Consider the following 24,797-nt stretch of genomic DNA (forward strand, 5'->3'; position numbering starts at 1 on the left):
TACACATATCTGTCTGCATCTTACCTCAAACCCCAATTTCTCAGGTGCAGGGAAACAAAAATATAGGTGGAAGTGGGGACACTTGTAGCTATCACCTGTCATCACAATGGCATCATTACAACATAAAAAAAAAAAAAACGTCCATCAAAATGCACGTCCTTGTTACACATGACTGTAACCTTCCAGTACCTCAACCTCAATAAAATATAGTGAGCAGAGTTAATTTTCTAATGATGCCATAGTGATGATGTTTTAGGGGATGTTAGTCACAGATGTTCCCCACTTGTACCGATATTTTTGGTTTCTTACATCTCCCCATTCCCCAATTGAAGTTCAAAATGTTAAATAAGTGGACAGGAATGTGTAACAGGGCAGGGAAGCCCATTTTACTGGGCAGAGTGTTTTATGTTCTAATGATGCTGTAATAATGAGATTGTAAGGGGAGAATGTGTCTGACACTTGCACCTATATTTTCAGTTTTGTACCCCCACCTCAGAGAAATTGGGCTTCAAAAAAGAGAAGCAGACAGTAGATTCATAGGTATAGATTTGTGACTGGTAGGTATATATTTAGGGGCCCACCCCAATGCTCCTTGCTATGTTAGTGGCTCCAGTATGTATCCCCAATTTGCATTTTCAATTTAGGACTCCTAGTTGCACTTTCCTCTGAAACAGCAAGCCCAAAGTTCAATTTTCATAACTTTTTACATTTGTGACCCCCATATCTTGAAATTCCTTAAAGCGGGGGGGCTGAAATTGTAGTAACTAGTATCTATGAGGGCCCCCTGTACACCCAGATAATTACAGGTCATTGTGACATACATATTAGGACATATGGAGGTTTGTACACAGAGAACTGTGAGGATGCAGGACATGCAGACTTCACACACAGCTCTAGCAGTGAATACATTTCAGCGGCGGCTTTTTTTTTTTTTTTTTTTTTTTTTTTTTTAAATAGAAATCCCAGCTCGTGCTATGAGATGCCTGTGTCCCCTTCACATGAAGGCTGAACTGTGTGTGCTCATCTCTCATCGCAGCAGCAAACCTCTAGACGGATGACACAGAGCACAGATGGCACAGAGCAGCCTCACTGAGATCCGTGCATCCAAGGATGAGAGCTGCCGAGGAGAGGTGGGCGGGGTATTCACAGCAGCCGGGCGGAGCAACCGGCTAAAACCCTCTGTGGAGAACTATGCATCAAGATATAAAGGTGATGGAAGAAAGGTATCAGGGTAGATGGGATAGACACAAGATGGCAACTACTGCTGGAGCCTTCAACGTGATTGTCCTGATCATCAGCATAAAAGGAAATAACACAATCTGAGTTTTTCAATTACTTCTTTGTGATTAGTTCTGTAAATATACTGAATAAAGAATATATTAACATTAAGTATTTCAAAAAGTTTAATTTTGCTTAATTTTCATATTTCATTAGTTTTCATGAGGGTAATATTGAGAACGTTATTTTGAAAACTAGAGCCAATCTAGCAAAACTAATACCATATTTAGATTCTGTGCATCAAACGCAACCTAAAATGACTTTAATCTGTTTGGCTAGAAAATGTTTGTTGACCAGTGTAATCATAAACAACCATACTGGGTCTTTCTTAAGTTCACTTTGTTTCTACTTTGCAACTTGGGTCACTATGAAAGTGAATAGAGGTGGTTACCAGGGTAACTACCCTACCCTGGTGCTCAGAATATCTTTCTGTGGTAAATTTGTTTTTATGCTCCGAAACTGGATATAATTTTAAAGCTTCAAGTGTATGTGATAATGATATGAATTCAAGGGTAACACTGAAGAACAATATGCATTCATTTGTACAAAGTTTGTTTTGTTTTTTTTTTTTTTTTTTTTTTTTTTTTTTTTTTTTTTTATGCAGTTGATCCCTTTTACCACAGCTGCTAGGTTTGGAATATCCAGTGTTCTAGTTATTGCTTTAACATTTAGGTGCTTAAAAGGCAAATGCTTTAGGATCTGTGTAGACCACATGATGTGAGACTCATGTCACTAAACCCTGAGTCAATTCCAAGAGTGATAAGTAATTCTGCTTTAATAAATCAACACCCCTCTAAATCTCAAAAAAAGATTATACTATGTGGTTTATGTAGCTTTTTTGTGTAAAGTTTAAAATTTCTTGTTCATTTCCCTGAGATATCCCCTCCACACATTCAGAACAGTTAACAAAAAGATCCCTATTATAATCCCTCATTCTTCAGGGCTGCAGCTGCACAACGTGCAGGTCGTTTCACACTTGAAATAGTTCCTGTAACTACTATAGTCACTGATGATCATGGCAATACAAAGACTATCACAGTGAGTGAAGATGATGGTATCCGACCTATCACCACCCTGGAGGGGCTTGCAAAACTTAAACCAGCCTTCAAAGAAGATGGGAGCACTACTGCTGGTAACAAAACTTAGTTCATTTATGCTTTTTAAATATAACTAGTAAATGCACAATTTAAATGTAATAATATTATTATTGATATTAATAAACAGGATTTTTTATAGTGTCTACATGTTTTTCTTTAGATTGTGTGTGTGTGTGTGTGTGTGTGTGTGTGTGTGTCAGTGCAATATGATGATAGATAAAAAACACAGGATGGTAGAAGTAGAATGCTTTTGCAGATATATTAGTACTGAGAGCAATACTTAAAGAACATTGAGATGCATAGACAAAGAATGGGATCTAAATATAAAAAATCCAGTGCATGACACAATGTAAAAAAGTAAGAGAAGAAGATAGTGAAGATGTTTCATTTTCCAACAGACTTATTCTATGTGGAGGCCAGCTATATTATATTCTTCTGCCTGCCTGTCTGTAATGACTTTAAATTGTATCTTTTGAGTATTTTATTTTTCTTTCTGTCATCAAACTTTAACTGCTCCCTTTTTTTAGGTTATTTCCACTGGACGTGTAAAGTCAACATTTTTATTTTATTTATGTATGCAGGAAATGCCAGTCAAGTTAGTGATGGAGCTGCTGCAGTTTTGCTAGCTAAACGATCAACAGCCATGCATCTTGGCCTTCCTATCATTGGGGTTCTAAGGTCCTTTGCGGTAGTGGGAGTCCCTCCTGATGTTATGGGGATAGGACCAGCCTATGCTATACCTGTTGCTTTGGAGAAAGCAGGTGGGTTTTAACTAGTTGGTTTATGTACTAAGTGTATGTCAAGTATAAACAATTTCTCTAGTTTTAAACAATTTAGGAAAGGATAAGAAAACTGGTGAATTTTTTAGGGGAACTTTCTGACAGCAACACACTTTCTAAAAGAGCCCCACATAGCAGAAAAACCTGACAGGTGTTTTAACCTTTCCCTCTCCAAACCAAAACCAGAAAAAATGTTTTTGATGACATGTACTATATATGCAGACTTGCTTAATGTAAAAGTATATTATTACCGTATGTATGTAATACGTATTTTAAAGCTTGTTAATGTCTACAGGTCTCACAACTGATGATATTGATGTGTATGAAATTAATGAAGCATTTGCCAGTCAGGTAAGTTTTGTTCTCTGATGCACTATGCCAGCAAAAACTTCAGGTGTACAATACCTGAAGAGACAGCACAATCTGGCAATCTGTAAATACATTTTGAAGATGGAGCATGTATGCTTTATTGTATTAAAACTGCACCCGTCTGAACATAATAAAACATAATAAAAGTCTTAAAGCTAGGCCATTCTGCATCCCAATGGAAATTGGTATTTTGATATTCAAATACCTTGCCAAAAATGTGTATTACAAAATAGGAATTTATTAAACCCTACATGCAGGATAGTGCAATATTGTAAATACAGGTTCAGGTTTAAGCCCTTTAAAAATGTCCCACTACATGTACCAATTATAAGCTGGCAGTCCATGTCAGTTGTACGGCAGCAAACAGTCTTTTTTTTCTAAAGTGCCCCTAAAAAAACATGAAAACACTGGAACATTAAGGCCAAGTCTAAATGAACTGTTTTTCCAAGTTTTCCACAAACGTGGGTGGATTGGCCAATTGGAATTAATAGAAATTTCATACATGGGTGTTTAAACAATCAGTTAAAAAGCTAGGAGATATATTTATTTTTATGTAATAATATGCTGTACTTGTCTGGGGGAAGTTTTGAAAATAGACACCAATACTTACATCTGTGGTTAATCTTTACCATGTCTAATCAGGCTTTTTTTTTTGCTGGGGAAGATGTTTTGAAATGTCTCAGCTTTTTCAAGACAACTTCATTATTTTCAGAAGGCACTTAATCCCACAATACAGCCTTGTCAAACAACCAAGGTTCATTACATTGTTTGATATGATAGGGGCTGCATTTGTGTTTCCTTCCAGGGCTTCTTAATGTTTATGGCTTATGACGAATATTTGTAATTACCACTCAATTATATGGAAAGTGATTGTAGTGCAGTTAATTGTTCTTCCGTTTAAGACAATGTTTTCTTTTGCATATTCAGGCAGTATACTGTGTAGAGAAGTTAGGCATTCCATTGGAGAAAGTTAACCCCAATGGAGGAGCTATAGCCCTTGGACATCCTCTGGGCTGTACTGGAACTCGACAGACAGTGACTTTACTGAATGAGCTCAAGAGAAGGGGTAAACGGTAAGACATTTTCTAATCTGGGTCTCTGTACACTGCTGAAAGTTCCAACTTTTTCAGATACCGCAAAGCTAAATTACCTACTGTCTTCTTACACTTCTTGGGTATTTGAAGTACTCAAAGTGCTCAGCTAAACCGTGATACGACAACATATTTGTGAGGATACCATACTTTCTTTGAATGTGTCAAAATATAATTCTTGTGACTTTCTGGCTATTTTAATATCAGGAGTCTTTGCATTTGTAAGGTTAGTGTCTGTAGGAGGAAAGATACTGCAGACCTGTTTCATATATCTTAATTTGGGTTTTTATACTAACAGACGTTACCTGGATATAGTTATGTTAAGGGTTGACATTCACATAAACTGTTCATGTACCATTTTTTTCTTGATAGAGAGTTTGATAGAACTTTTTTTTGATAGAGCAGGAAAGCATGAATCCCTTGTTAGGGTTTTTTTTTTTTTTTTTTTTTTTTTTTTTTTTTAAAAAAAAAAAAAAAAAAAAAAAATTTTTTTTTTTTTTTTTCATATTAAGTTTTAAAGAAACAACAGATAAGTGTAGCAGGAAAAAGTTTTCATTCGCCATCCAAAAATAGTACATTCAAAACAAATCAGAAGAGGGCTATCGATAAGATAGGCCAAATATACAAATGGAAAAGGGTAGTGTCCCAAGAAAAACATTCCACATGTATTAGGCCACTGTCTATAGTCATGACATTTCATACCACCACAGTAACAAAAACAGGAAAAAGAAAAGAGAGAGGTAGAGAATCCAAGAAAAGGGGAAAAGAAGTAAGGGGTATAAAGGGGAGTGTCCATCCTTGTAAGACCATTCAAATCTCCAGGCAAAAGCCAGAGAAATAATACCTCCAATCATAGCTCAAAATTCTGCAGACTGCGTTAAGACCTACGCCATCAGCTCCTCTATACATTGTATGCGTGACAGTCCAGTTGCCAATTCCCTGAGAGTAGATACCATAATCTGACCCCAATATCAAGGAATAACGGCTCTGGCAGCTGCTAGGAAAAAAAACATAAAGACCCCTCCTGGCAGAAGAGACAGACCTGGGTAAAGCTAACCACTTGTTTAAAAAATCTTTTCCTGCGTAGCACTTGCTAGCCTGGCTTTGTGAGTGTAAACATTTTTTGCAAATCTTAAGTGGTGAAATTGATATCCAAATCATGTTCCAATGCTGCTATCTAATAAGGGTTTTGAGATAGCATAAGCTGCAACAAAATTAAATATATTTGGTAAGATAGCCAAAAGGGAGACTTGGGCACACAGCAGTTCAAAAGGGATAAGGTCCCTAGAGAGAGACTTTGGGTTGTTATACCCTGCAACAAAATCCCTGAGTTGAAAATAAGAAAGCCATCCACGATGTCCCACTGATCTTCAGACAGCGAGGGATTTCAACGATCATGCCGCCAATGCACTTTAGATTGGAGAGATTGACTCATGACACCATTGAGATAATTGATCAACCCCCACTTCAGGTGGGAAAGCAGGGTTACCAAAGACTGGTATCATAAGTCCTATAAAGAATGATACTAAAAAATGTTTAACCAAAGAGGTCCAGGTATATATGACTGTGTCTTCGTGACCAGGAATTCTTGTAAAGCAGGATGGTGGATCTGCTAATCCAGGTAATGGGAGAGAGTTCTCCAGTAGTGTTCAAAATTAGGGAGACCTAAGCCACCCTATTGTTTGCGACAGATGACAATATTTGATAGCATTCAGTCACGATTACACAACTGTGCTTGATCTAATAACTTTCGCAGTTTAACTCAACACACAAGAGACTAGGTGTCTATATCCTTGGTCTGCTTGTCTATCGTCTCCAACATTTGAATTTATGCGAATACAGGGGACAATTTAGAGGCCTTTTCCCTTTTAAAGCGAGAGCCATAGCATATCAACACCCCTCCCAGTACACATTTGAGAGCTTCCCCACGTATTGGGGATGAAGTAGAAGCATTTGGGTGCCAAGTAAAGACTGGCCTGGTAGTGGACAGGAGGGTAATTTGAAAAAATAGGAGAAAATGATCCAACCACAATTGGGTTTCAATATGTGATTGTGGGTGCCAATCAAAGCGGCTAAAGTTTTTGCCAGGCATCCACCAGCTGTGATTTATGTAATTGTTGTTTCAAGGAGTTTAGTCCTTTACGTGACAAACAGAGATCAAACTTTACGTGACAACGCATCAAACTTTAGGTTAAGATCCCCTAATATCAGCATACCCTCTGCAAAATTATGAATGACTTAAAGCAAAAAAGAGAGAACGGGTACATACAAATTGACCAATGTGAAAAGCTTATTGTATAGCCTGCAATGCAAGAGCACACACCTGCCCCCAGGGTCTTTCTGCTCGGCCAGGTACTAGAAAGGTAGGTTGACATGTACACCAATCGCCACCCCTAAGGAGGGTTTGTAGTATGATGCCAATGGACATAGTATCTCTGTGACACCTGTGGCACTGAAGAGGATTGAAAATGGGTTTCCTGAAGAATCAATATATGGGTCTTTTTTGCATATGTTACATTCATATGGTACATATAGTTTTATTCATATGGTACATGAACTGAAAGCGCCTATTGGAGTTGTTAAATCCCTGTACATTCAGAGCTAGAAAAAGCTGTCATGCTTCACTCAGAGGAAGGAAATGCAATCTGGAAGGAAATATCTGGACCCGTGGTTCCCAAACATTCTGCAATATACATGACAATGTCACATGCAACCTGAAAGGACTTCAAAAGCTAGTATTGCATAGATGACCTATAAACCCTTGGAAGGGTGCAGAATATGATTGAAAAATACTGAAAAAACACTATGTGCCCATACATCCCTGTGTCCAACCATATATTTTGTGAATGTTGCATATAAGCCACCATCTAGTCACTGTATGAGCTAACCATTAACCTTTTAACCGCCATTTTAGTTAGTGGCTTGCAAGTGCTCCAGGCCAATTTATTTTAGCAATTTTTTTTTTTATTTCTTATTTGTGACATTTCCTTGCTACTAATTTTTCCACGGTCACCTGTTAGTGTATTATAACAAAGTGGGGAAAGCATCTTTTAGAATTTCATCAATGTGTGGAAATTTTAAAAACAGGGTTGTACACACAGCACCACATTACATTTGGCACACATATATCTAGTCTCTCAAAGATTAGGCATCGGGGATGCTGTAGGGAGAAGTAGGAGGTAGTAGGAAGAAGGGTAGGCAAAGTAGCAAGTTATTGATTTTTATAACTTATTTGATTGGCCTGAAACAATGTATCTAGGGAGAATACTGCTTCAAGGCAACTGCTGTAATGTGTATTTATGTCCACTGGGGGACAGTATGAGACTATTTTTTTTCTATAGCGAGAACAGTCAGCTGACTTGCTCAATCCTCTGACATGAGGGAACCTGCTGGGGCTTATTTGCACTGCTTATCTCACACGAGATAAGCAGGCCAGTCACTGTATCCTAGGGATTAGATCATCAGATGAGGCCCCAAAACTTCAATGCCCAATAGTAGAGTATAGACAAGTAGACAAGTAGAACCGTTCCTTGCGGTTGTGTGTTGCATTAACCCCCATATCGGTAATCCCGAGTCACACTCGGGGTCACCAGAAACATTAAAAAAACACTTACCTTGTTCCTTTGGCGTCCCCCGGCATCCTGCAGGTCCTCGGGACATGTCTTCTTCCTCCGATCTTCAGCCTGCAACTGCAGAGATGTTCTCTGGGGTTTCCCCGTGACGTTAGTGCATGCGTCGATGCGGGTGGGAGGCGCAGCGGGAAAATCCAATTAATTAATTGGATTCAATACAAAATAACTATTGAATCCAAAACAAAGAAATCTTTATATAATATGTATAAAAATGTATTATATATATATATATATATATATATATATATATATATTCTACATGCTACTGTACAGTTATATTAGAAGTTTTAGTTTTTTTCTTGCACCCTTGTTTTAAGATTTTTTTTTATTTAAAGTTTATTATTAGATTTATTAAATATTGGACATATTTCATATGTTATGCCTAAGAATTATAGACCTACAATGTAAAATACATTTTCATGCAAAAGAAATGTAACGCTTTTTGCATGAAAATACGGAAAGAATTAGAACACCGGGGGGGGTTAAAGGCTGACACTCCATTCTTAGGAAGTCCACACCAAACGAGTATGTATGTGTAGGTATATCCAGTTCCCAGGCTGAGGTATAACAAAGAAAAACACTTGTTGTAGCGTAGAAAACCTTTGTGTAGGTTTAAGAAACAAACCGTATCAACAAGGTGAAACAACAAACTTTCAGAGTATTCCAGATTAAATGATGGCTTTAGAGGAACGCTCTGATTGGCTTTGACGTTTATTATGATAAACTCGTTGCCATTGATCGGATGTCCATAGAGAAGGCCGACCAGGCATAGGAGGATCCGGCCATGTGCCGAATCGTGGAATATCCATGTGTAAGATCTCAGCCAGAGTAGTGAGGTCATATGGTGAGTGAATTATATGGGACTTTCCATTATGGTAGTTCAGAAGGTGAAATGGTTAGCCCTATATATAAGATATTTGCTTTTCCTGCAGGATCTGGGATAGGTGGGTGTAGAGCCCAGGGCTTGGCTTGAAATATCCAGATAAAAGGTGAGGTTAGCACTGTCGGCTTTTCTCACAATTTTATACAAATGGTATTACGTCTATGGCGGTCCTGTATGCTATCCGTATGGGCCCAAACTGCTTGAAAGTAGTGGATATGGGAACTTACTGTGTCCTGTAGGTGATGGATCCTAGAAACCACTGCAAAAGAGGTAGCCTCTGTCTCCTCTACTCTCTGGAGCAGGCCCACCAATTCCGCACATAGATCAGCCATGTCTTTCTTGCGGGTTTCCTCTAGGAGGCTGAACATGTGGATGTGGTGGAGAATTGAAAACATTTGATAACAAGTAAAAATTACTTTTAGGAAATCTGTTCCAGGTTTGCTGGAGCACCCAGGTTCACTAAAAAAAGTGTATCTCAGCTACGGAGAGCTTGGGGAGGGCAGAGAAATATTGCCGGACAATCTTTAGGAGATTTGTGTTTGCCAACTGTCCTTCTTCTGATGTATCCAGGTCCACAGCTAGGAAAAGTGTGGGAGCTGGTGCTTCGACTGCCACTTTCTTTGAAGGCTGCATGGGAGCCCACTGACTGCTGGAGCCCCTGAAAAAGTCCTCCAAATCACTACCTGGAGTCTTTGGGGCCGTGTTATTAAACCTGTCCAAAGATGGAGAAGATACTTCTTTTTTTTTTTTTTATTCAGTAATTAGTCAAACATGTACAACCACAAAATAAGAACCAGAAACAACAATGTATTAAAACATAAATACCAAATATTACACAACTTGCATAATACAGCATATAACATAACATGTAATGACAAATCACTGGTGACATTTTATATATAAACCAAAAGAAAAAAAAAACGGAGTAAGAAGAAATATAGAAAAGAGAGAAAGAAGGACAGCACGGTGGCTCAGGGGCTAGCACTCCGGCCTTTGCATGAAAATCCCCAGCCAGGACATTATCTGCATGGAGTTTGCAGGTTCTCCCCGTGTCTGCGTGGGTTTCCTCCGGGTACTCCGGTTTCCTCCCACATCCCAAAAACATGCAGTGAGGTTAATTGGCTTCTCCCTAACAATTGACTAACTCCCTTAGACTTAATGACATATGACTATGATAGGGACAATAGATTGTGAGCTCCTTTGAGGGACAGTCAGTGACACGACTATGGACTATGTACAGCGCTGCGTAATATGATGGCGCTATATAAATACTGTGTAATAATAATAATAATAATAAAGGAAACATAACTACACAATAAAGGGGCAAGAGAGGCATTACACATGACCATCCTAGAAAATTAGGGACCAGCGAACTGGCAGATTAAACCAACTTAATATGTAGTGTGGCTATGAAATCAATCATCATTACCATCCACCTGTGAACACACAACAGACAGATAAGCGGAGGAGGTAGTATACTGGATCCAATAAAACCATGTTTTGTTAAACTTGGCCATCAACCATCTCTTGATGAAATGAGATCTTCCATAGACTAATTTGGGCTTATTCTGGATGGAAACATCCGTCAGTTCGAGAATAACATCCACCACCTTTGACCAAAAAGGGGTCAACAGTGGACACTCCCAAAATATATGTAGTAAAGTACCATAACCTGTCTTGTATCTCCAACATGTCGCATAAAAAGCATGTGGGGGACCCTGGTGATCTGAAACCTAAAAAGTGATTGGGTATACCACACAGTTTGTGGGATCCTAATGAAAGGGGACAGACAGAACAAGGTAGGGGCAGGTATAGGCGTAATTGGGCCAATAGTAACTGAGCAAAACTAATTATGTATTTTGGTAATATGTGATTTTAGACATATATGAAAGGAACTATGTGGTTAGGCTTATCCCATCAGGAAGGGTCCAGGTGGCGCCTGTATTTCTTAGAATCATAAAACTGAGACCAATAGAACCACGTGTTAAAGAATTTCCTACCAGTTCCTCAGATGGAGGAGGTTAGGTTCTCCATGCGATGGATTTCATTAACTCTTTTAAGCCACAGGGGAATTGGGGGGGGGGGGGTCAGGTCTCCTTCAGTATGCTGATATGCATGAGTTTGCTCCATTAAAAGAGGCCTAATCACAAAATTTTTGTATGCTTTTTGGAAGAGAGAATAGTGTTGTGCGAATAAGGATTTTAGCCCCACAATGTTAAGTAATCAGGTCAATGAGAACAAAAAGCCACATCCCAAGAGTTATGAATTGTTTTTAAAGAAAAAAAAAGTTTGGAAAAGGGGGACTTCAGTGGCTTTTTTTAGATCTAAAATCACATAAGAACATTTTATTTCAACAACTTTAAAACCCTGTATAACAATAAAAACAGATCAGCATCAAGATAACTATGGTTGATAGTTCTCAATATTATCAGAAAGTTTAAAGCAATAAATCACCCATCCAAAGGGAAAATCTCTCACAAATTCATTACACAATGAAGGGTAAAGGATTTGTTATTCGACGCGTTTCGCAGCAATTTTAGCTGCTTAGGAATAATTAACAGAGATCATATCCCCATATTTAACCATCTTAAACAGAAAAGGAGTAAGATATAACAATACATGGTATACACAATTAAATTAACAAAATTGAAATTATATCATTCTTATTTGACATACTCACAAGGATTGAATAACAGAATGGAACAGAAAGGAATCTGTGGTTTCTAGAATGCACACCATAGATGTAGCGAAGTTAAAGGTACAGATCTGACAGGACACTGATGGGGCTATATATAATAAATTGGAAAATAACTTTTGATTTTTTGGTTTGAAACCGTTTTTATTGAGATTTTTGTAAAACATCGAAATATAGGCAAATCCGATAGAGAACAATAAACATTAAAAACAAAAATTAAGCAAAACTAAAACAAACTAATAGCATTAAATCAATTTTACAGCAGTCAACAACAGTGTTCTCTATAATAAAAAAAACAGATATTGGAAAATAAAGGGAATTTGGGGGAAAAATGAATGTCACAAGGAAAAAAGCTTTGGGGGGGGGGGGGGGGGGGGTGATGCAGTAGTGCAAAATCTCCGGTCCAAAAAGACTGTTACATTTTTTTTTTTTATATCACACGTAAATCTAATCCAAATGAATGAACATTTACCATAAATTCGTTAGACATGGTCTTGTCAGATAGGGAGTATTGAAGCCAAGGTTCCCATATCTTAACAAACTTATCATAAGAGTCAGTTAAGGTACTGCATAATTTCTCATTGATAAATGTATTATAAACTCGCAAGAGTACTTAATGGAATGGAACACTAGTTGTTGTTTCCAGTGTTTAGCCATAGTTTGTTTTGCTGCCAGGAGTATAAAGGAACATAATTTGAACTGGCTTGTTGTTAAAGTGGAAGTTTTAAAATGGAGCAGTGCTAACCAGGGATCTCTATAAACGTTTTTTTTTTTGGAATACTGCACTGAAAAGATTGAATATTTTACCCCAGAAACGAATAATAGGTACACACGTCCACCATACATGTAGCTCAGTACCCTATTCTCTGCAGATATATGTTGTAGTCTAGCTGGTACCATATACCACCTCATCATTACTTTGAAAAGTGCTTCCATTCTAGTAACATTCGGTGAACAAGTCATTACCCTCGTCCACATATTAAACCATTCCGTATCTGGTTTGCTACCTTTTAAATCTTTCTCCCATTGCACTTAATATAAATGCAGGTTAGGACTTGAGACCCTATTTATTGCAGTATGTAAGATGGAAATCAGTTTTGGGGTCAACGTGAACCTTTAACAGACATGTTCCAGTGTTGATAATCTAGAAACACCATTAGCTAATAAAGAGGAGATCCATTGTTTCAACTGGATATATCTGAACAATTCTGAGCCGGGGGCTGAGTATGAACTATGGCTCACGATTTTTTGAAAGAAGAAAATAATCCAGCATAAACCAAATTATTTGCAAATTGCTTAATTTATGATAAATGATCAATCCCCATACTTAAGGTCAGATTAATGCTGGTCAGGACATATAGGTGATTGATAATATAAAAGTATGTAAATAAAGATGTAATCACTGTAGGCAAATTACATGGAATAAATTGATACTTTTTATATCAAATAACACTGTGTTAATAACTAGCTATAATACTGGTTATCTAGCAGATATAGTGGCCACATACCGAGTGTCTCATAAATTTTAGTGGTCACATTGAATCACAAAGGTGATATTAGCCATCCCAACTGCCAACTTACCAGAGTTTGGACTTTGCCGTCACCCTTTAAGTCCAAGTCATTGACACAAAGTCCCAAGTCAAGTGTCAAGTCACCAAGAATTCATCCAAGCCAAATCCCAAGTCAACTCACTTAATTTGTCCCCATAAAGAAACAGAGCTCTGATCCTGTTCTTGAGCACAGGATCCCATTCTAAGGCTGCATACACATGTGCAATATTTGTCATTGGAAAGGATCTTTCACGATCCTTTCCAGCGACTAAGGACTGCACAATGCATGAACGAGTGCTGTACATACAGCACTATTCTGCTGTATAGGGAGGGGAGGGGGGGGGGACGACAGAGCGGCACCCTGCTGCGCGCTCTCCCCCTTCACTTGCATTATGATCGTTCGTCGTCTGGATCCGCCATGATGGCCGTTCAGACGGTGAATGACGGGCACTGTACATGTGCCAGATTCTCGTCCAATATCGGTCCTGAGCCGATTATCGAATGAGAACCATTACAAGTGTGTAGGTAGCCTAAGTCTACGGATTACAAAAACAAGAATTTATGATCAACAAAAAGATTGAAAAGAAAGGCCATCATTTAGTCCAAGAAAGGAGGTGGCCTTTAGTTATAAAAAAAAAAAAAAAAAAAACACAAGCTACTTTTTGTAAAATAATCTTATCACAATTTCCACCCCCAGGGTCCGGTAATATTTGTTCCAAGACAATGAATCTCAGAAAATGTGTCAAAATTATGTTTAAGCCCAACATGTCGGCTTAGAAGTGTTATGATATTGCCATTATTAATAAGTTAATAAGTTAAATTAATATATATGTTTGTAAATGAACAAGAATTTAAAAAAAAACAAACAAAACATGTGGAGTGAAAAAAGACAAAGTTCAGGTTCACAGAAAAAAAAAAAAAAAAAAAAAAACTTAAGAATCTCAACAATTACACTGGGGAACATTTTTGAACAAATTTTTTGTTGACTTCAATTTTTAGGTAAAAAATAAAAAAAATAGGTATGCTGATTCTGAAAGGGTAGTCAGTTTTCTTCTATCACGTCTGTTTTTTTTCTCTACTGCTTATATTAATGCCACTACTGTAGCATGGATTTGTATAGGCTATTCATTTACAAGCAAGACAGTGTGGTCAGAGGTTGTGAGCTGCTCTACGTAGTGAAAAGGCAATATATATTTTTCTACTTATACACGTATTTCTTTTCTTTCAGATCATGCCTGTGTCTCGTCGTAAGTGGCTAAACAACCCTGATTGATTTTGTTATATCTGTGGCAGTTTCACCATTCACCCTCAAAGGGCGAACATCAGCACATTTGTATAGCAACCTATTTGGCATATTTCAAAATTAAACTTTGTGCTCAAGATAAGTCTCGAGCCCTTCAAAAGGTGTTCAAACAGTGTGTCAAGGGTTTATGGATGTGCACAAAAGAAACATGTGAAAAGATGCCATTTGGCATACCTATGGTTTGGGGAGAACCAGGAGATCTCTTCAGTGACTGGTACTTTTGTATAGTGAAAACGTCAGGATATAACAAGAAAAACAAATGTAACAGAGTATCCATCGGCTATAAGCCCAGTGGCTCATTCAGATGAAATCCCAGTGCCGGTTTTCGTTACACTACCCGCTCTTGAAGAACATGAATATGGTTATGAACTAGGTGACAACAATGATGACTAGGTGACAACTCTGTTCGTAAGGGATTTGATGAGTTAAATGATTTGGGATTATTGAAGAAGGCTTCAGAACTCCTAGCATCAAGAATGAGTGTGACTTTCTTAAAAAAGGAACAAAGATATTGTACTTTCGAACCAGAGAAATTGCATTTCTGCAGTACATTAGAACTGACAGTGGCTTTGTGTATTGCCATAACATACCTGGTTTAATGGAGGAATTGGGAATTCCAATCTATAACTCAACTGAATGGCGACTATTCATCAATGACACAAAGTGGAGCTGAAAGTGTGTCCTCCTTCACAATGGCAATATATTTGTGTCAGTCCCAATTGGCCATTCCGTTTCTCTTTGTGAAGAATATGCAGACATAAAGAGTCATTGTGTTGTTGCAATATCACCAACACAGTTGGGTCATCTGTGTTTACCTTAAAATGGTATGCTTCCTTCTTAGTCAGCAATGCAGATACACCAAGTATCCCTGTTATCTGTGCATGTGGGACAGCAGAGCTCATGAGAGGCATTGAGTGAAAAGGAATTTGCCTCCAAGATCTGCCCTAAAATCAGGTTATCCAAACATTTTACATAAGCTACTTGTTGATTGAAAGAATATTTTATTCCCGCCTCTGCACATGAAACTGGGTCTGACGAAGCAGTTTATTAAAGCTTTGCCAACTGAAGGGGATTCATTTTGGCATTTTCCAGCTTGTCATTTGAAAAAATAAAGGCCAGTATGTTTGATGGTCCACAGATTCGGCAGCTCATCAAAGATGAACATCAGGACAATGTCCAGAAGTCGAAAATGCTTGGTTATTCAAAGCCACACAAGCAAATAATTACGCAGAAATTGTCCAGAAACTTTTGGAGAGCTACAAAATGCTGGGTTGCAATATGAGCATCAAGGTGCATTTTCTGCATAGCCATCTTTCTAACTTCCTGGAAAACTTTAGTGCAGTCAGTGATGAGCAAGGTGAACAATTCGACCAAGATTTGAAGGTCATGGAAGGATGGTATCGGGGTAGATGGGATGTACATATGATGGCCGACTATTGTAACAATACCATACAATAAATCTTTTGTATAAACGAAAGAAATTTTTTTTAATTTTATTTTTATTTGACATCCAAAAAAAACCAATACACAGTAAAGGTGCACTCTATAGTAGTTGCTGAAACTACTTCCTGAGGGAGCTGATTCCACATTTTCACAGACAGTGAAGAATCCCTTCCTTATCCGGAGCTTAAACTTCTCTTCCTCCAGATGCAAAGAGTGCCTTCTTGTTCTTTGTAATGATCTCAAAGTGAACTTTCATTACCACAGTTAGTTTCATTTAAAACAGAGCAAAAATTAGAAAAAAATTGTATCTGTCCAAATATTTATAGACCTAAATATATATTCAGAGCGACGCTTCAATAACAGCTAAGTGGGTATGCGTACAGGGAGAATCTGTAATAAATATAGTACTCTGGTCATAACATTCATTTTAAGAATGTTGCAGCCCCCAAACCACGAAAATGCATTTTGCTTCCATCTTTGTAAATCGCGTTTAATCATATTAGGTAACCGTAAAACATTTACTATAGCCGTACAAGAGACATTGATATTATAAATTTGAACTTGAGCTCTGCCATCTTCCTTCGTGTACACAGAGCTAAAAAAAAGTGTTAATAAATCTGCCTTGTCTTTATTCCCAGTTACCAACCCAGAGACATCCTTTAACCCCCCTAGCGTTCTAATTCTGTCATTTTTTGATGCAAAAAGTGATCCTATTTTTTTTGCGTTGAAATTTTTGTTTATATTGTGGGCCTGTAATTCTTAGGATTAACTCCCAGGTATAATAATTATATTTATTTATTATATTATAATCATAAATCATTTAATATAATACATAATTATACAAAATAATGAAATAATACACCACAACAGTGTAATTTATCAAAAAAAAAATATTTTATTAAAAATTTCTTACTGAAGGGTGCAAAATTATTGATAAATAATAAGATAAATTAAATGCAGATTTTAGAAAAAAAAAATATTTACATTTTTAGTAGACATCCCGGGTGTGGTAGATTTTGAAGCAGGGTGCTGCACAAAGCCCAACATCACAGTCAGGACAGTAGAACCTGGTTTCCTTGCGTTTCTTCCTTCCTCTGTCATCGGTCTTTGAGCAGCAAACCACGCACATCCTTGTAGGTGCTGCCTTTTTCTGGGTTGGTGGGATGTATTCAGTGAAGTGACGACCGGTCAGGCGTTCTGGGTTGACAATGGTGGAAGCACGACGTCCAGGTCTATTCATAGCTACTGATGGTGTTTGGTGGTTCTTGACTATGGGTTCGGAAACTTGCAAAATGAACTCTGAATGATTCACAGGCCTCTGATTTTTTTTTTGTACAGAACGTAGGCATTCCATAGGCACTGCTCAAGTAGATGCCTGAAAATCTTCTTGTAGTACTTCCTTTGCTGTTTCCTCATCGCTGGGTAGAATGTCATGGCTTGGTCAGCTCTGTCGACACCTCCCATGGTGTTGTTGTTGTTGTAGTCAATCACCACCTGTGGCTTCATCACTTCTTTTTTCACACGTTTTGTGTGTGCCAGAACGCTGGAGGCATCATGAGCAGTACTCATCAGGCACAGATCTTTCTTGTCACGCCATCTTAGGGCCATCATTTTGCCTTTCTGCCATGCAACAATTTCTCCTGTCTTCAGCTTCCCTTTTGCAAACAGTGTTGGCAGGTTGCGCCAGTTAGCCCTAACGGTTCCATAGGCATCTGTTCTGTGTTGCAGAAGGAACTCGTAAAGCTCAGGAGAGGTGTAGAAATTGTCAGTTATGACACAATAGCCCTGATCTAGCAATGGCTCAATGAGGGATAGCACTGAAGATGTTGCCAATCCATAATGGCTGTATCTGGGGTTGAACTGTGTCCCTTTTCCTGTGTACAGTACTGTAATCCAAATGTAGCCAGATGAGGATTCGCACAGCATATAGGTCTTCACGCCAAATCGTGCCCTCTTTGATGCAATGTACTGCACCCAGCTGAGCCTCCCCTTGTAAGCCATTAGACTTTCGTCAATGCTGACATCTCTTTCTGGCACATAGGTTTGCTGGAAATTTTGTAGAATCATCTGAGATGCTTCCCAAATTTTCTTGAGTTTTGGTGCAGGATGGGTAGTCTCATCAAATTCTTCATTGTTTGCGATGTGCAGGTACTTCATGATGAGGGAAAAGCGGTATTCTGGCATGACTGTGCCAAAGAATGGAGTGGCAACCATTTTGTTCTTGGACCAGTACCACTTCTGCAGGGGTTTGCCCATAACTCCCTGCAGGATCACCAAGCCCAAAAACAGCCAAATGTCATCCTTGGTCACAGGTTCCCACTTTCTGCTTCTTGCAAACCTCAGGTGTGGAACACCTTGTTGTTGTCCAGCGTACCTGCATAAAACAAAATAAAAAATGTATTTTAGGATATGTTCTTTTATAGTGTGAAGGTGGCAAGTAATATGTTCGCAAAAAAAAAAAAAAATTTAGCACAAAATTTCAAAAAGTTAGCAAACACAGAGCAGCATACATGTTGGCATAAAAAAAAAGCAAAAAAATTTAAAAAGTTAGCAAACACAGCAGCACACATGTTGGCAAAAAAAAATTGCAAAAAATTTCAAAAAGTTAGCAAACACAAGAGCGGCTTACCTGTTTGTCTCCGCAACAATTTTTTCGATAACTTCATCGGACAAAAACAACTTCAGGTATGCCAGGGGGTCGTCGCATTCAGCCTCAATTTTCATCCCAGGTGCATCGGTAAATGGAAATCTTGGCGGTGCTGCCTGGTGCGCATCAAGGTCAATAGGACACCATGTGCGCACAGGTTCAGAATCATCGCTCAGTTCACTTTCGCTGTCCGATGACAAATTTCCTGGTGTATCGCTATCGCTCGATTCCACAAGAGACTCCAAATCGCTATCGCTGCTTTCAAATTGCGCCGGTGAGATGTCATTTGGATGCCATGCATTCTCCAGCAAACAGTCAGGAACATCTAGGTCAAAGACAAAGTGATGAAATGATACATTCAGGAAGGGATTTATAAGTGATCAAAAGGTCAGATCAAGGTCAGGGCTAATAGTGGGCTAAATGTAAATCAGGGCACTGGGCAATGATGCTTGGTGCACTAAAATATGTATTTGTACCTTTTATTGTGTGTTTTGTGGTGTATTTCACTGTATTTGAAATACTGTGTATTTCAACTGTAAAAAACAGTAATCTGCTTTTAAATTTCCCGCCCCCACAATCCATCACTCCACTGCATCACCCAGAAGATGTCACACATCTTGCCGGGTGATGTGGTGGGGATGTCACCGCCCTGCTTCATTCCCCTGCTCGCATCTCCCGGAGGCTGATCTCCGGGTGATGCGGTGGGGATGTCCCTACCTCGCTCACTCTCCTGCTCGCATCACCCGGAGATCAGCCTCCGGGAGATGCGAGCAGAGGAATGAAGCAGGGCGGGGACATCCCTTAACGCATCGCCCGGAGATCAGCCTCCGGGTGATGCAAGCAGGAGAGCAGGCAGTAGATTCAGCGCTGGTATCACCCCCTTTACTATTGGCTTCACTATTGGTGATCACATCTGAAGTTAGATGCGATGCACCATGCTATGCAGAAATCCTGCATGGTGCATCGCATCTAACTGCAGATGCGTGCAGCTGGGGTGGTGGGGACCCGGGCGGTATTTAAAAGCAGATTACTCCATAATCTGCTTTTAAATTTCCCGCCCGGCCACGCCCCCCGACGGAGAAGCGCCCCGCCATCACAGCGGGATCGTGCGATCGCCGCTGGAGCGCGGGGCTAAGGTAAGAGGGACCCCCAAAGTTACCGAGTGTGACTCGGGGTTACCGCTTTTTGCAATTTTTATCACCCCGAGTCACACTCGGGAATACCGCTAGGAGGGTTAAGGGGCCTAAATGCGCAGATCTGATCTTTTTGCTATTAATTTATTTGAAAAAATTTGGGGGCCTTACTTTTCCTTTGCAATCTGTCTTTCATTTTAAAGTTTTGCGCATTTTATCTCCTTTTTACATCTTTTGGTATATTCTTTATAGGTTTCAAATGATGAAGGTGATCCTTCATTTTTATATTTTTGGAATGCCCTTTTCTTGTTCCTTATGGCTTAGTTCCTAGTTGGAGGGACTGTTTGTTTCCAGAAAGCAAGAATACACATTTTTGCAGCATTTAACAGATGGTGTAGTTAGGAATATCTATACTTTTTCTTGGACGTGGTGAAGATGTGGAGCAAAACTAGCTCCGGTTTATTGAGTATGTCTACTTTCGTAAAGGTTTTTTATTACCTTCACCACTAAGCTCCAAAAGGATTGTAAAAGCGGGCAGCTCCAAACTATATGTAGCAAGGTGCCCCTGTCCTTCTTACACCGCCACCAGAGAGAACTAGTCTCCGGGTACATTTTTGCCAGGACCACCGGCCTTCTGTACCATCTCGTTAAGATTTTGTAGTTATTTTCTTGGTACTGATTGCTAATGGAGGCCCTATGACCGTAATAGAACATTTTTCAACATATGCTGGTGTATATACTGAATATTTTGTTAAAATCAATTGATATGAATGTGATAAGGCACCCTGCATAGGGCCTTCTACAATGCAAGACTGCTCCAATGCTGTAAGGGATCTAATGAATTGCTGCAGAGCAGGCAGGGAAGCTAAAAGATGTTTGAGTTGTGGAGTTCTCCACGGACCCAAGAGAATGCTGGATGACCCAACACTGGGGACATCGGGGACGGGTATTGTGCAACCTTGGAATCCCCCAAAAATTTAGTAACCACACGTATGGTCTCTCCTACAATTGGGTGCCCTCTGGCTTGCGCCAGGACATCAGGCAATGACCATGCTAGTAGATGTAAAGGTACAGGAAATAATGTATCTTCAATACGGATCTAGCTTTTAACGTCTCTGTCTGCACCAATCAATCAGGGGTGTTAAATGCACCACTGCATAGTACAGTACCAGGTGTGAGAAGGCCATACCGCCTTTACAGCTTGGACATCTGAAGGACCCGAAAACTAATTCTGCCAATTTTATCATTGCCCCCAAACAAAACGAATATAGTTCCGTCCATAAATATTTGGACAGACAACTTTTTTCCAATTTTGGTTCTGTACATTACCACAATTAATTTTAAATGAAACAACTCAGATGCAGTTAAACTGCAGACTTTCAGCATTAATTCAGTGGGTTGAACAAAAAGATTGAAAAAAAATGTGAAAAACAAGCCTTTTTTTTTTTTTTTTTTTTTTTTACACAATTTTTTTTTTTCACTTCATTTCAGGGGTTAAAAAGTAATTGGACATCTGGCTCAAAGGTTATTGTGTATCATGGGCTGGTGTTGGCAATTCCTTCGTTATGTCATTATCAATTAAGCAGATAAAAGACCTGGAGTTGATTTGCTTGTATGTGGAAGATTTTGCTGAGAACAGACAACATGCGGTCAAAGGAGGTCTCCATGCAGGTGAAACCAGCCATCCTTAAGCTGCAAAAACAGATGAAACCCATCTGAGAAATCACTACAATGTTAGGAGTGGCAAAATCTACAGTTTGGTATATCATGAGAAAGAAACAAACCGCTGGTGAACTCGGCAACGCCAAAAGACCTGGACGTCCACGGAAGACAACCGTGGTGGATGCTCACAAAAACATTATCATGGTGAAGAGAAACCCCTTCACAACGGCTAACCAGTTGAACAACACTCCTCAGGAGGTAGGCGTATCGATATCCAAGTCTACTGCAAGTGCAAGCCACTCATAAGCCTCAAGAATAGAAAGGCTAGATTGGACTTTGCTCAAAAAAAAAAGCCAGCACAGTTCTGGAAAAACATTTCTTTGGACAGATGAAACCCAGATCAACCTGTTACCAGAATGATGGCAAGAAAAAAGTATGGAGAAGGCATGGAACAGCTCATGATCCAAAGCATACCACATCATCTGTAAAACATGGCAGAGGCAGTGTGATGGCTTGGGCGTGCATGGCTGCCAAAGGCACTGGGACATTAGTGTTTATCGATGATGTGACACAGGACAGAAGCAACCAAATGAATTCTGAGGTGTTCAGAGACATACTGTCTGCTCAAATCCAGCTAAATGCAGTCAAATTGATTGGGAGGCATTTCATATACAGATGGACAATAACCTAAAACATACAGCCAAAGCAACAAAGCAGTTTATTAAAGCAAAGAAGTGCAATATTCTTCAATGGCCAAGCCAGTGACCTGATTTGAACCCAATTGAGCATGCATTTCACTTGTTGAAGACTAACCTTCGGACAGAAAGGCCAACAAACAAACAGCAGCCGAAAGCCGCTGCAGTAAAGGCCTGGCAGAGCATTAAAACGGAGGAAACCCAGCATCTGGTGATGTCCATGAGTTCAAGACTACAGGCTGTCATTGTCAGCTAAGGAATTTTAACCAAGTATTAGAAATAGAACATTTTATTTTCAGCTTTTTAGTTTGTCCAATTACCTTTGCGCCCCTGAAATGAAGTGATTGTGTTAAAATCAAGTTCCTTAGTTCCTTACCTTTTTATGCAATATTTTCATTCAACCCACTGAATTAAAGATAAAAGTCTGCAGTTCAACTGCATCTGAGTTGTTTCATTTAAAACTAACTATGGTAATGTACGGAACAAAAATTAGAAAAGAATTGTATCTGTCCAAATATTTATAGTTCTAGCTGTATATTCAGAGTGACGCTTCAATAACAGCTAAGTGGGTATGCGTACAGGGAGTATCTGTAATAAATATAGTACTGTGGTCATGACATTCATTTTAAGAATGTTGCAGCGCCCGAACCACGAAAATGCATTTTGCTTCCATTTTTGTAAATCGCGTTTTATCATCATCATATTAGGTAACCGTAAAAAATTTAACATAGCCGTACGTGAGACATCAGTTGGAATGAGGGTCCCAAGATACTTTATCTTTTGCCCATTTAAAGGGGAAAGAAGATGGCAGATTCTTAAACAGCCTATGCGGAAGGGTCACATTTAAAGCTTCTGATTTTTGCAGATTTATTTTAAAGTTTGAGATATGGGCGTAGTCCTGCAGCTACTTTATTAAATGGGGGGATAGACATTAATGGAGAAGTAAAATAAAATAGCAGATCATCTGCATATGCTGCCCCTTTGTGGGAGGTATCCCCTATAGTTACTCCTGTTATGTTTGGTTTGGTTTGGACCTGACTCATCCTAAAAAAGGCTTAAGCATTAAAATAAACAGTAAAGGCGAGAATGGGGAGCCCTGGCTCGTGCTGTTAGTGATTGTAAACGAATCAGAAAGGATACCATTGTCTCGTACCCTAGCCGTAGGGTTAGAATAAGGGCCCCTATCCAACTAAAGAGCCGTGGGGGGATTCCTTTTTGCATTAGCATTGATTTGAGGTAGGCCCGAACCACCCTATCGAATGCCTTCTCAGCATCTGTAGATAAAAGCATCATAGAAATTTGATTAGAAAGGACTTAATTAACTATATTAAGTGTACGAACCATATTGTCTCTGGCCTCACGAAATGGCAAAAAAACACTTTGGTCACTATGTATAATGAATTGCAAGACTGGAGTCAGTCTACGAGCTATAATACTGGAGAAAAGTTTAAAATCATTATTTAATGATTGAAGAGATTTAATTTTTATTTAATTTAATTTTAGAGATATAGGCATGTAATTTGCACATTATTGGGTATCCTTTTCAGGTTTTGGGACAACGGTTATATGAGCAGTCCGTGTATCCAACGGCAGAGAGTCCAATTCAGGAATGGCTTTGAAGGCAGCCATAAAGGGATGAGCCAACTGGGATTGGAATTTTTGGTAATAGGCCAGACTCAGGCCATCTGGGCCCAGGCCTTACCTGTCGCTGCCTGGGAGAGTGCGGTTTGAAATTCAGACAATGTGATTGGGGCGTCCAATGATTCCAAGACCTCTGCCGGGATACACGGGATTCCTAAGGATGTTAAATACTCCTGAATCAGCTCTGTAGCTGGGGGCTGTTGGCCATGGGAATCCGACAGAGTTCCAAGGTTGTGCAACTTCTGGTAAAATTGGCGAAATTAAGCTGCAATATCCTTAGAGGAATGCTGTGCTACACCCGCCGGGGACAACACGGTTGGTATATATGCCTGGATCTCTTAACCCTAATCGCCCGCGTCAAGGCTGCCCCACACTTATTTGCATACTCATGGAAAAACCCCTACACTTGATTGAGCTTTCGCCTTATCATTACTTATAGTCACTATTTTTTCCCGCAGCTGAAGGACACTGGCTTCCAGATCCTGTGTATGATTACATTTGAATCATTTCCAGCTGATGTAACTCATGCAGCAGCTCGCCAAGTCTTTCTCGTTTTTCCTTCTTTGCTCTATGTCTCAACTGTATAAACAACCCTCTCATTACACACTTGTGGGACTCCCATAATACCATTGGATCCCGGACTGATTGAGAATTATGTAAGAAATATTCCCGCAGCTCCCTCTCCACTAATGTACCAGTATCGGGGGATTGCAAAAGATCTTCAGTCAATCTCCAAGTACTAGACCGGGGTATCAATACATCTGACAATGTCAATGCCCTTTGAGGACGATTGTACATTTGACAGCATTTCATGTTTTACAAAGAAAAGGTCTATGCGGTAATATGTCTTGTGAACCAGGGAATAAAAGGAGAAATCTTTTTCAGTAAGGTGTTGTATC

At 39.2% G+C, this 24,797-nt stretch overlaps 1 protein-coding gene across 3 annotated transcripts in view; it reads left to right on the plus strand.

Moving 5' to 3' along the window:
* ACAA1 (acetyl-CoA acyltransferase 1) overlaps window positions 1–24,797 on the plus strand; it is a 64,401-nt gene that overhangs the window by 33,886 nt on the left and 5,718 nt on the right. For 2 of the 3 annotated variants that reach the window (XM_072411985.1, XM_072411983.1), the window contains exons 8-11: window positions 2,220–2,410; window positions 2,957–3,136; window positions 3,450–3,505; window positions 4,451–4,596. In XM_072411985.1, the coding sequence (XP_072268086.1) occupies window positions 2,220–2,410; window positions 2,957–3,136; window positions 3,450–3,505; window positions 4,451–4,596 (573 nt within the window). Of the gene's footprint in view, window positions 1–2,219; window positions 2,411–2,956; window positions 3,137–3,449; window positions 3,506–4,450; window positions 4,597–14,602; window positions 14,997–24,797 lie in introns of those variants that run through there. The other variant, XM_072411984.1, reaches the window with a different exon arrangement.

The sequence above is a fragment of the Pyxicephalus adspersus genome, chromosome 5 (assembly GCF_032062135.1).
Source record: "Pyxicephalus adspersus chromosome 5, UCB_Pads_2.0, whole genome shotgun sequence".
In the NCBI taxonomy this organism is placed as follows: domain Eukaryota; kingdom Metazoa; phylum Chordata; class Amphibia; order Anura; family Pyxicephalidae; genus Pyxicephalus; species Pyxicephalus adspersus.